This window comes from Nannospalax galili, unplaced genomic scaffold (genome assembly GCF_000622305.1).
Source record: "Nannospalax galili isolate Female #2095 unplaced genomic scaffold, S.galili_v1.0 scaffold646, whole genome shotgun sequence".
Taxonomy (NCBI): Eukaryota; Metazoa; Chordata; class Mammalia; order Rodentia; family Spalacidae; genus Nannospalax; species Nannospalax galili.
This window is the reverse complement of record NW_008355279.1, coordinates 3030094-3042577: the sequence shown is the minus strand read 5'-3', so window position 1 is coordinate 3042577 and position 12484 is coordinate 3030094. Positions and strand designations below refer to the sequence as shown.

Here is a 12484-nt window from a genome sequence, read left to right as displayed (position 1 = left end):
TCTCTCCAGCCCCCAAACTTAGAAAGTGTTACTATAGTGTGTGTGTGTGTGTGTGTGTGTGTGTGTGTGTGTGTGTTAGAGCAACAAGTGCTTGTGAGCTGCTGGATGTGGCTGCTGGGAACTGAATTTGGGTCCTCTGCAAGAATAGTGTGCACTCCTGACCGCTGAGCCCAGCTTTGTTCTTTTCAGGAGTTTGGGGACTTCACTGTCAAGCACACTAGTGGGAGAACTTGGGAGCCATCACTAGGATAGGAATATAGTTTTTATTGTTTTTACCTTTAATGGTTCGTTCTGAGCCACATAGTCCTCAGGGTGCTCCAGAAACTTTTGTTTAGCCTCAGGACTTGAAAAGTAGTAGATCTTTTCCCGGTATCTCACAGCCTCATCCGTGTTGCCTGGCTGCAGAATGAAGTTTTCTTTGAGGACCACGGGACAAAAGTGTTTTGTATCTCCCAAATGCCTCCTTTTCTCTTTAATTTTTTCTTCACCCTATAAATATTGTTCAGTTAAGAGATTATCAATGACATTTGCTATAGTATGGAAAAAGAATTTAAAAACAATTCACTTTGAACAATAATCTATAACCAGGATTTGCTTTTCAGGCACTTTCATAGTTGTTGGAGTGACTAGAATCACAGTGTGAGTTCCCTCCTAAATGACCTCTAGACAGGGAGAGAGTAGAAATTTAGTCAGCATTTAATTTTTAGATAAGAATAGTGGGATTTTCCTTTTGGCTGCAGGTAGGGACTTCAGAGTTGATTCGGCCAGGATTTGAAGCCTTACACCTGAGTAGCATTTTCTTATTAAGAACAAATCATTAGTGAGAAATTGTCTAAATAACATCTTATGTAAGCTAATCCTGAGTGTGTCCATGGCAGCCAAAGGAAAAATAAAGAGAAATGCAGTAGATCGATGCTTTTGGAAGCCCTTGTCAAGAAACTCTGATTTGAAAATTCACCCTGTTCTGACTTCTCCTAGTTCCCTGCCTAGAATTTGTGCCTAACTACTCTTGCTTTTACTTCTCCTTCCCCTCCTCGACCCATTGATATCATTCTTTTCATAATAATGATTATTCCATGACTTTTAAATTTTTTTCAAGACAGAATCAATGAGATGATCAAATGGTCAGTGAACCAGATGCTCTTAACCAAATTCGCTTGTCTCCTACCACTGCCTGCCCACTTGGCCCCACACTTCAGACTGATGTTCCAGTCTTTTGAGACCACCCCCTCTTTCCCTGTCCAGCAGGAAGTAGCTAAAGAAAGACCACTGTCACCTCTTATCATTAACAATAGGCTGGAATTGGGTTAGGTTCCTGGCATGCTCCTAAAATGGTGGCGCAGCTCCCAACATTCTAAAATTGTGGGTTCAAACTTAGCCCCAGAAAAGTCCCTCTGCTTATTGGGAGACCAACCAATCCTGAGCCAAACTGCCCAGCCTATGTCATGGAAAGTTACCCAACCACCTAACTGCCTATAAAAGATGTCTGACTTCCCCTGCTTGCTGCTGTTTGCTCCCTGAGAGGCAGTCCAGTGGTCTGTTTGCTTTCAAACTGCTGTTCCTCCCCCACCCACCAAACAAATCTATAATCAATGAATTTCAAAATAATCCACAAAACATCCTTATGCTAGTTTAATTAATTAAACATGCTTCTCGTAGTTCTGTAATTTAGAATACACACACACACACACACACACACACACACACACATATATATATATATTTTTTTGTCTTTTTGAGACAGGGTCTCCCTGTAGCCCCAGCTGTCCTGGAACTCACTGTGTAGACCAGGCTGGCCTTGAACTCACAGAGATCTGCCTGCCTCTGCCTCCCGAGTGCTGGGATTAAAGGCGTGCACCACCACACCTGGCCCTAGAATCTATATTTTTAATTTTCATAAAAAATAAAGTGACACTGAGAATTGAGGTGAGCATAGCTCTTATAGACACAGTGAAGTTCGAATTGAAAATGGTTTTTAAGTAGTAAAATCTGAGGCAGGGTCACAACTTCTTATTTACCCCAAGATCTCCTTCATTTTGTTTTAAGTAAGAATATAGTCAAGCAATAATTTGAGAATATTTTATGTATATATTCATTTGTGCTAAAAACAAGACCTTTAAAGATTCTTGCAATTTATTTAAACCAAAGGAAATATATTAAAAATAGTTACTATAAAAATTTTGAACACAAGACAATGCATAAAGAGTAAAAATCCTCTCGCTTTTTCCCTCTGGTACTGTGCAAACATTCTTTCCTTTAAAAATATTTTACTTTTATTTGTATGTATATCTGTATGTGTGCATGCCACATGAGTGTGGGTGCCTGAAAAAGCCGGCAGAGGGCATCTGATGCCCTGGAACTGGAGTTACAGACAGCTGTGAGTCACCTGGCATGAGTGTTGGGAACTGAATTTAGCCTCTGGAAGAGCAGCAAGTACTCTTAACTGCTGAACCATCTCTCCAGTCCTTATGGAAATATTTTCAACAGTTTTTATGAGAACACCTTGAGACTATTCCTAAACAATGCTATATATATAAAAACTAGACATATTTGGGCACCAATATAGTAATTTTGAAAATAGAAGACTTTGTAAATTATAGCATGCCTTTTTCACAAAAGAAGAAACAGCAAATAATTTTCTGTATAGTTGTAAAGTTGTACCATTCTTTTCTTTTACTTATTTATCTTTATTTTTTAATGTGTGTTTTGCCTACATGTATGTAAGTGTACCACATGTAGCCACTGCCTGCAGAGGCCAGAAGAAGGTGTTGGATAACTCCCCTGAAACTGGAGTTGTGGACAGTGTTATTTGCCATGTGGGTGCTGGTATCAAACCCGGGTCCTTTGCAAGGACAGAAAGTGCTCTTAACTACTGAGCCAGCTCTTCAGCCACTCACAGCACCATTCTTACTCACAGCGGAGTATTCAAACAAAATCAGCTGAGGTTTTCCTATAATGTGGAAGAGTTTAAACAACACAGGAATTATCAATGAAAATGTATTAAAATGACCTGCAAACTTCCCTTCTGTTTTGTTTTATTTAGCTTTTATCAATATTCCTGAGTAAATTTCAGAAGGCGACTTTTGGGGGAGGTAAAATCGTTTTAATATTGATTTTCACACTTGTTAGAATGAAAAACCTTCAATTTAAAACAACTCTTTAAGAATCTGCAAGTAATCCTCGTCCATTATTGATGGGATTGCAAGCTTGTGCAACCACTGTGGAAATCACTATGGAGAACTCAGAAAAACTAAAAATAAATTTAGTATATGATCCAGTCATATCACTCCTTGGCATATACCCGATAGGCTCATCCTACCACAAAGACACTTGTACAGCCACATTGCTGCTGCTCTTTCACAATAACTAAGGAATGGAAACAACCTAAATGCCCCTCAACGGATGAATGGATAATGAAAATGTGGTACATTTACACAATAGAGTTCTACTCAGTGGTAAATAAAAACAAAATCATGAAATTTGCAGGTAAATGAATGGAACTAGAGACCATTGCACTAAGTGAAGTAACACAGCCTCAGGAAAAACAAGCCACATATGTGGTCTCTCATTTGTAAATCTTGGCTTAGATGGGAATATATATCCTGATGTAACCTCAGGAGTCAAGAAAATAGAAAGGAACCATGAGGATAAAGGGGAAGGAGGAACTTGAGAAAGGGGGATAGTAGGATACAGGTGCTATTAGGGGGGAAGTTGGGGGAAAGGGGTACTTGAACTGAGGCGGGAGCAGGAAGGGTTATACAGGTGAGTAAGAGAAGAGATAAATAATGCTTAGATGGTATTAAAAACCAAACAGGAGTGTATTAGTTCAAAGCCCTACTGAAAAACATACACAGAACATGTGTATAGCTAGTCAGGATAGTCTAAGAGACTCCCAAAACAACAGGTTATTGCTACAGTCCTTGGTTACCTCCCAGAACTTGAAGGTAAGACCTTATCGCTGAAGACAGGTCACATTCTGGACATAGGACTTGGAGCAACAGAGCTGGAACTGACCTGGAAGCCTGCTCTTTGAAGATTAGCTCCCATGGTTAGCAGAGGATACTATACAAGCTGCCAAGGGAAAAAAACCAAGCAGTGGTCTTACCCAGCCGTCAAGCCTAATAAACAACAACTGGCCCAGAAAACTATCTCTATTGGTGCAGTAGTGACATTTTGTGTGTGTGTGGGGGGGGGTCTTTTTGAGACAGGGTCTTCCTGTAGCCCCAGCTGGCCTGGAACTTGCCATGTAGACCAGTCTGGCTTTGAACTCACAGAGTCCCACCTGCCTCTGCCTCCCAAGTGCTGGGATCAAAGGCGTGTGCCACCACACCTGGCTAATAGTGGCACTTTTATTTTGGAGGTAATCAACAGCTGTCTAATTGGACTTAAAGTCTGCTCAGTGGAAGGGAACTCATGTGTGATATTGTAAACATAGCCAAATACACACAGCTGGCGAGGTCCTAGATCCTAGATAAAAAGCTACTTTGTCACATCCCTAGACCAATGTAATTTCTTACTTTATTCTAAATATACAACCTCATTTTTATAGACAAGTGTACCTTTCACCCTTCATCAAAAAAGCTTCTTTTTGCAAAAGATAGAGACCAGAGTTCCCAAACTAGTCGAATGTAGAGGGATAAGAGTCTCTGAGATGCTTAACCCTAAGTGACAGATCTTTACTGCAATCTGTACATATAGGATGAATGCATCTCTTACCTCTCACCAGGGAAGTTTCTTTTTGCAGCAGATGATGATTAACACAGAGACCCACAATGGGCCAGTATTCAGAGAACAAAAGTCACAGAGTGCTGATCCCTGAACAAGACACATATTTTCAAACCTCTGCCTCACAAGGTTCAGGGATCACTGCAGAAGAGAAAGCCAGAGGGGGTAGATGACCATAAAGAAACAGTCTTCCAGACTACTGGTCAGTACAAGTCCTATGCAAGCTCAAACCAGACAAAATCCCAGCCTAGACGTGGGAAAGAAATACCAACCCAGCCTAAGGAACTTTTGATAATTGATGGCTGCTGAGAGGGGGAAAGACAGTGTTTTATAGGGACGGGACTCTTTTTAAAATTTTTTTATTTATTATTTTAATTTTAAGTATACGAGTGTAATGCCTGCATGTATGTGAGTGCACCTGTGTCGTGCAATGCTGAGGAGGTCAGAAGAGGGTGTTGGATTCCCCTGGAACTGGAGTTAAAGATGGTTCATAGTCACCATGTGGGTGCTGGGAATCGAACCCGGGTCCTCTGCAAGAGCAATCAGTGCTCTTAACTGCTGAGCCATCTCTCCAGCCCCAGGGATAGGACTCTTAATAGTCCCAGTGGATGGACCCACACTGAAGGACATTTACTGACTCAAATCAGACTCTACAGGTCATCTCTTATATGAGAGTACATTAAATTAGATGGGGAGGCAGTGAAGGGAGTTTGGGACAGGGGAAGGGATCTAAATACCAACAAACTATATAAATTAAATAAAAAAGAATCTGCTATGTAGAGATTGGAATATGGCTAGGTGGTTAAGAGTGCTGGCTGAGCAGCTGGCACTAGACTGAGAACTATTGGAGACTGATTGCTGCTGGATGAGGGAGAGTATGCCTTACATATGACCTTTCATATGACCTTTAGATGGGATGACTACACTCCAATGGACACATGTACATTGAACGACATTTGGTTACAAATGCCTGAATGAATAGGACTTAACATGTATGGTGGAATACATGAGGTTCAGTGGGGGAATGGGGGAGGCATGGATAGGGGAGGAGGTCTAAATTTGATTAAGAACTGTTGTATGAAATTACAAAGTCTCAATTACATAAATATATAATATATACATATTTTATATATACATATATATATGTAAATGAAGAGTACTGGCTGCTTTTGCAGAGAACCAGGGTTCGGTTCCTAGCACCCATATGGTGGCTAACAACCACCCATAACTCCAATTCCAGGGGATCTGACATCCTTTTCTGGCCTTCACAAGCATTTCATGACATGGGTACAGTTACATACATGCAAGCAAAACACTCATACACATAAAATAAAAATGAAGAAAATTTATGAAATTGAAAAAGATCTGGTGATGTAGCAGGGCACGTCTCTAATCCTAGCATCCAGGAGGCAGAGGCAGGTGGAGAGCTGTGAGATCGCGGCCAGCCCGAGTTTTAGGCCTGCTGTGGCTTCAGGGAGATCCTATCTCAAACAACCATAAAACGTCTGCTATGTATACATTTCTGTTTAAAATGTTACTAATTGCTTCTTCTTTTCATTTAATTCTTGCCAGAATTTTCTATACTTTATTGCTTTTGTCAATGAATCAACTTTTCACTCTTGATATGCTTTTATTTTGTTTTCTGACTTCACTAGTTTTTTTGCTTTAATCTCTTTTTATCTACTTTCTTTTGGATTATTCTGTTGTGCTCATTTCTATGATCTTGAGTAGACTGCTTGATTTTTCCCCCCAGTTTTTCTAGTTTTACAAGAAATACACTTGAAGTGGGGTTGTTAGTTTTAGTGAATAAAAATAAAAATCCAGGTTCCTCAGGTATGCTTGAATTGCACATAAAAATAATTGTTTAATAAATATATTTACACTATGCATAAACATTATTCATTTATATGAAATTCAGACTAAACTAGGCATTGAATGTTCTGATAACTCTGTTTTTACTTTAGCTATACCACGAAGATTTTATGTTGTGATTTAAAAGTGATTATTCAGGTTTAGGCTATATTTTCATTGTTGGTTTCTTATTTAACTCTCTTGTATTTAAAAAAAGTATGTTAAATAGAAAAATATATTTAGCCTGGTGTTGGTGACACACACCTTTAATTCCAGCACATGGAGACAGAGGCAGACATTATCTCTGTTAGATAGAGGCCAGCCTAGAAAAAAAAAAAGCAATATCTATTTAAAACATATGCATTTAAGTTTTTCAGTGTTCATACTGAGGAAATGATATTAGAATACTACCCAGGTCTGGATGGCCCTGTAGGAGACCATCCTCCATCCTTCTTTGTTTGTGTGCTTCCCATGGTCTTGATTCCATCATTAGTTCAAGAATTGAACCTCTGACAAAAATTTAATTCAATTGATGGCATCATTTAAGACAAATAACAAAGACTGGGCAGGTAGCTCTGTCAGCAAAGTGCTTTCCCTACAAACATGAGGACTTGAGTTTGATCCCCAAACACCCATGTAAAAAGCCAGGCATAGGGAGAATATACTAGTCCCAGCTCTGGGGAAGCAGAAACACATGGATCCCTGGAGTTCACTGTCCAGCCAGCCTAGCCTACTCAGTGAGCTCCAGGTTAGTGAAAAACCCTATCTCAAAAAGCATGCTAGGTGGCACTTGAGGAACAATATTTGAGCTTGACCTCTGGCTTCCAGAAACATGAGTACTCCACACACATGAGCACACAAATGCTCACAAAAATTCACATACATACATACATGAAAGAGAAAACAGAATGATGGATAATGAAAATAGGATGGCATGAATTTGTGCAGCTATTTCTTCACACTATACTTTTAGATCACGTTTTAAATCCCATGTAGTAAAACTGCTGGAGCAACACCTCACTCATCCACACATTCTGTCCCTGGAATATGGTTGTCGGACATACAGAGGGTGTTAAGATATTTGGCTGGTAAAGGGTAGTGTTCCTAGCAAACCCAAAGCATTTTACATTTTGAAGAACTGTGGAATCAGTTCAGTTTGAGGGTTGTATCTGTGTGGATTTGTGTAAAACTAGATAATAGATCAAAAGCAGCAAATCAGACTGAGAGGAAACAGAGGCAAGAGTGAATGTGCTCACTTTGTACTGATTTTAAGGAAAAAGAATTTGACTTTTAAAGTATGTTAGCCAGTACTTATAGATTTTTGTAGATATATTTTATCAAGCTGAGAGTTCCCTTCATTTCTTTTAAACATCCCCTCATTTTTATTTTATGTGTATGAGTATTTGCCTGCACATATGTATGTGCGCTATATATGTGTCTGGGACCTGTGGAGGCCAGAAGAGGGCATTGAAGCCCTTGGAACTGAAGTCAGGGATGATTGGGAGCCATCATGGGGGTGCTGGGAACTGAACCCTGGTCCTCTGCAAGAATAGCAAGTGTTCTTAACTGATGAGCCATCTCTCCATCCCCCCTTTAAAAAATATAGTGTTTAAATGTATTTTTTGAGAAATTCATTCATGCATACAATGTGTTTCAGTCATGTTCACCTTCTTATCCCTCCTCCCCAACTTCTCCCAGATCCCCCCATGTCTCCCTCCCAACTTCGTGCCTTTTACTTTTATTAACAGAGTCCAATTAGTGCTGCCTATACATGCATGGGTATGGGGCCATCCAATGGAGTACGGTCTACCTACTAGGGGCCATGCCTCTATAAAAACCTGATTCTTCTTTCCCCAGCAGCCATCAACTGTAGCTCCTCAGACAGGCATGGGGACTTATGTGTCCCTCCTATATTAATCTTTTTTGGGTGGTCTATAATTTTTATTTTTAATATGTAAGAGATTTTTATTTGCTATTTGCTATTTTTCATAAAATGTTTTTGTAATTGTAATGAACTATTTTAAATATATAAGCTTCAGTTCTTTAAACTCAGCAATAGGCACTGGATTTTGCTAAATGCTTTTTTCTACAGCTATGGAGAGAGTATTATAGACTTCAGCTTCAGTTTGTCAGTATGATAAATTACATTTATTTTAGTCCAAATGTCAAATCAACCTTGAATTTCTGGAAAAACTCTGTTTAGATATGACACATTGTTCTTTTGGTGCATTTAAAATTTTCTATTCGTTAAACTTTTGTTAAGAATTTATATATCTACATTCGTGAGGTCTTCAGTTTGTTTTTCTTTTAATGTATCTGGGTTTTGGTATCAGAATAGGACTGATCTCATAAAATGACTTGGAAAATGTCCCCTCTTCAGTTTTCTGAAAGGCTTTATGTAGAACTGGTTTTATTTCCTCCATAAACATTTAGCAGAATTTATCAGGGGAGCTATCTGTATCCTTTTTATTTATTTCAGTTTTTGTGTGTCTTAAAAACTCTTTAATTTGACTTTGTTTTAAAATTATTTGTTTTAATTCTTTTTTTGTTTTGTTTTTTGTTTTGGTCTTTTTGAGACAGGGTCTCCCTGTAGCCCCAGCTGTCCTGGAACTCACTATGTACACCAGCTGGCCTTGAACTCACAGAGATCCACCTGCCTCTGCCTCCTGAGTGCTGGGATTAAAGGCAAGCGCCACCATGCCTGGCCTTATTTGTTTTAATTTTATGTGTATGAGTGTATACTGCCTGTATCTAAGTCCAATCATGTCGTACAATGCCTATGGAGGCCAGAAGAGGGTGTTGGAGCTCCTGGAACTGGAGTTATGGATAGTTATGAGTCGTCAAGTGGGTGCTAAGAACCAAACCCAGGTCCTCTGCAAGAGCAGCCAGTGCTCTTAACTGCTGAGCCATCTCTCCAGCCCCTGCATTTGTTTTTATACTAAAGTGTCACTAGGCATAGAATTACAAATTGATTGTTTCTTCCTCTTCAGTACTTTAAAGATGTGGATATAGGATATAGTTTGATGATACTTAGATCCCGTTCACTGCCCCCACCCAATTTAATGTACATATATATATATATATATCTCAACCTATAGAGTCTGATTTGTGTACCCTGTGTGGGCTCATCCCCTGGGCCCACTGAGAGTCCAATCCCGACACTGTCTTTCCCCCTCCCAGCAGCCATCAGTTGCCAAAAGTTCCTTAGAGCAGGTTGAACAGGGGCCAGGGGAGCAAGCTAGTAAGCAGCGTTCCTCCATGGCCTGTGCTCCACCTCCTGCCTCCAGGTTCCTGCCTGAGTTCCTACCTTGGGCTCCCTGATGAACTTTCCTCCCCAAGTTGTTTCTGGTCAGAGTGTTTTGTTACAGCAATTGAGGGTAAACTACAACAGGATTTCTTACCCACTTCCCTATGTCTAGGTTGGGATTTTGTCTGGTTTGAGCTCGCACAGGACTTGTGCATGCTGTCAACCAAGCAATTTGAATAGATGCGCTCAGTGCTATTTCCTTCATATTTCTTATACTTAGGATTCACTGAGCTTCTTGAATCTAAGAGTTTGTAAACTGTTCCAGATTTTGGAAAATATGCAGGTATTGATTCTTCAAAAACATATCTATGTCCCCAACATACACTTTGTGCGGATTCCAATCATATGCATGACAGGCTGCGTGAAATTGCTCCACAGGTCATTGATGCTCGTGGAATGCGTTCTTATGGTTTCCCCCTCTTTTGTTTCATGTTAGTTTCTATTTCTCAAGTTCTCTCTTCTGCAATGGCTAAGCTATCATTATTCCATTCAACATTTACTTCACTTCATATTTTCTTTTCAAACCACACAGGTTAAGTTCTATGTTTATGTCATCTTCCATGCCTCTGCATATGCTTTTGAAATTACAGAATGCAGTTTTAAAATATATTTTATTGAGTTTTTGTGCATTTCATATAATAGATCTTAATACAATTTAGACCCCCCTTCCCTCATCCACACCCTCCCATAGACCTCCCCCACTGGATTTCATGCATTCTGTCATATATGGTAGGTCCTACCCAGTCAAGCATTTGTACCCAGATGTTCCTTGGTGCAAGTTCATCCACTGGAGTCTAATCAGCCTATCTAGAGTCACTTCCTTAAAGAAGGCTACTCTCCCTCATCTAACAGTAATCAGTTGACAACAGTTCTTTGGTTAGGGTTGGGGCCTACTTCCCATTTCTCTAGTTCTATGCTGGGTTTTGTTTAGTTGGCATGGGTTCTGTGCATGCTGTCACCATTGTTGCAAGTTCATATGAGCAAGTTCCCAGCGGCCTGAAAGTTTCTGTTTCCTTATGTTCATGTATCAGCTCTGACTCTTAAAATCTTTCCACCCCATCTTCCACAATGGTCCCTGAGTTGTGGGTGGAGTCCTATCCAGGGACACGCACTGTGCAGTCTCTTATTCTCTAAAACTTAGCCAGTTGTGGCCTTCTGTGTGCATTGCAGTTTGCTGTATGAGGAAACGTCAGTGGTGAGAATTGAGAGGTGCACTCATATTCTCTCTACCCCGTTCCACTATATTCCATGAGCCTTAAGTGTAAAAGTTCTACTGTAGATGTGCCAGTTAGGGTTGGGTATCTCTCAGACACATATTCTCTGTGTGTGACGTGTTGTGGAACTCTGCAGTAGCCTCCATTTGTTGTAAAAAGAAGCTTCTTTGATGAGTGGTGTGTGGTATACTTGTTTGTAAATATAAGGATTCATATTTATCATATAGTAAGAAATTTTATTTGTCTAAAGATATGACAGAGATAGGGTTTTCTCTAGAATCTATGACCTCTCCAGGAATGTGTATTTCACTATACTTACAGCACCACTGATGAATTCCCTCTCATTGAGAAGGCTACAAGTCCAATTAGACAGCTGTTGATTACCCCCTAGATAGCGCCAATGGAGATAGTTTGCTGTGTTGGCTGTTGTAGTTATTAGGTTTTGGAGTTGGGATGGACCATTGATAGATTTTCCCCCTTAGCAGCTTGCACAGTATCCTCTAGAATTATGAGACCTAGTCTTTAAGGAGGAGGCTTCCAGGACAGTTCCAGCTCCATTGCTACAAGTCCTATGTTTGAAGCATGTCTTGTCTTCGGCAATAGAGTCTTACCTTAAAGTTCTGGGAGAAAACCAAGGGATGTGGCAATAGCCTGTGCTATTTTGGGAGCCTCTTCTGTCCAACAACTCAAAGGGAGGTTTTTCCTATTTGGTATTGTGTTCCTTGTTATATAGCCTTCAGGTGCTGGCTCCAAGAGTTCCGTGGTTCTTGGCAAGAGTGCTGTTTGACAAAGTTCCAGCCGAAAGCCGATGGCCACTGCTCTTTTGGTGGACATCCCTTCCCCAGTTACTCCTGGTTTTTGCAATTTGTAAAACCTTCTCTTTTTCAAGTATTCTGATAACCAACTCTGATGATGGAATGGGAAACTAAACCAGGGAAATCTCTTCCTTTAGCAGAATTATTATGTTATTGAAACAAAATGAAAGTAATAAGATAGACGACTTCCTCCTATGACTATGACCTCATTTGGACTTGCATTTGTGATTAAGAATGAGGCTTGGTTTCCCCCCAAAGGAAAAGATAGCATCGCAATAGATGCCCTGCTGCCTTTTACAGGAGTTTATGACTTTAACACTAAACGAGGTACTTTTGAGACTAAAGTTTGGTATAAGGAAAAACTATTTGGCTTAGGGAAACTCCTTCCTGGATCGAAAGATTAGAGCTAGGTCAGTAAAAAGCTGGTGGTGCATGACCTCTGAAGAAAAATTGCCGATTCTTTTACAAAGATTAAAAGCAATTCAGAAAGCCCTTAAAGATAAATAAGACCAAAATAATAAAGGATATTGAAATGAAGAAAATAATCATATGACTCAAAGAATACAAACCGT

General features: G+C 39.9%; 1 protein-coding gene across 1 annotated transcript in view; it reads right to left on the bottom strand.

The window, feature by feature from the left end:
- Nucleotides 1-12484, bottom strand: part of Ak9 (adenylate kinase 9) — a 156171-nt gene that overhangs the window by 57320 nt on the left and 86367 nt on the right. The window contains exons 23-24 of the mRNA XM_008852452.3: nucleotides 2898-2950; nucleotides 277-489 (exon numbers count right to left, since the gene is read on the bottom strand). Coding sequence (XP_008850674.1) covers nucleotides 277-489; nucleotides 2898-2950 — 266 coding nt within the window. The remainder of the gene's footprint in view (nucleotides 1-276; nucleotides 490-2897; nucleotides 2951-12484) is intronic.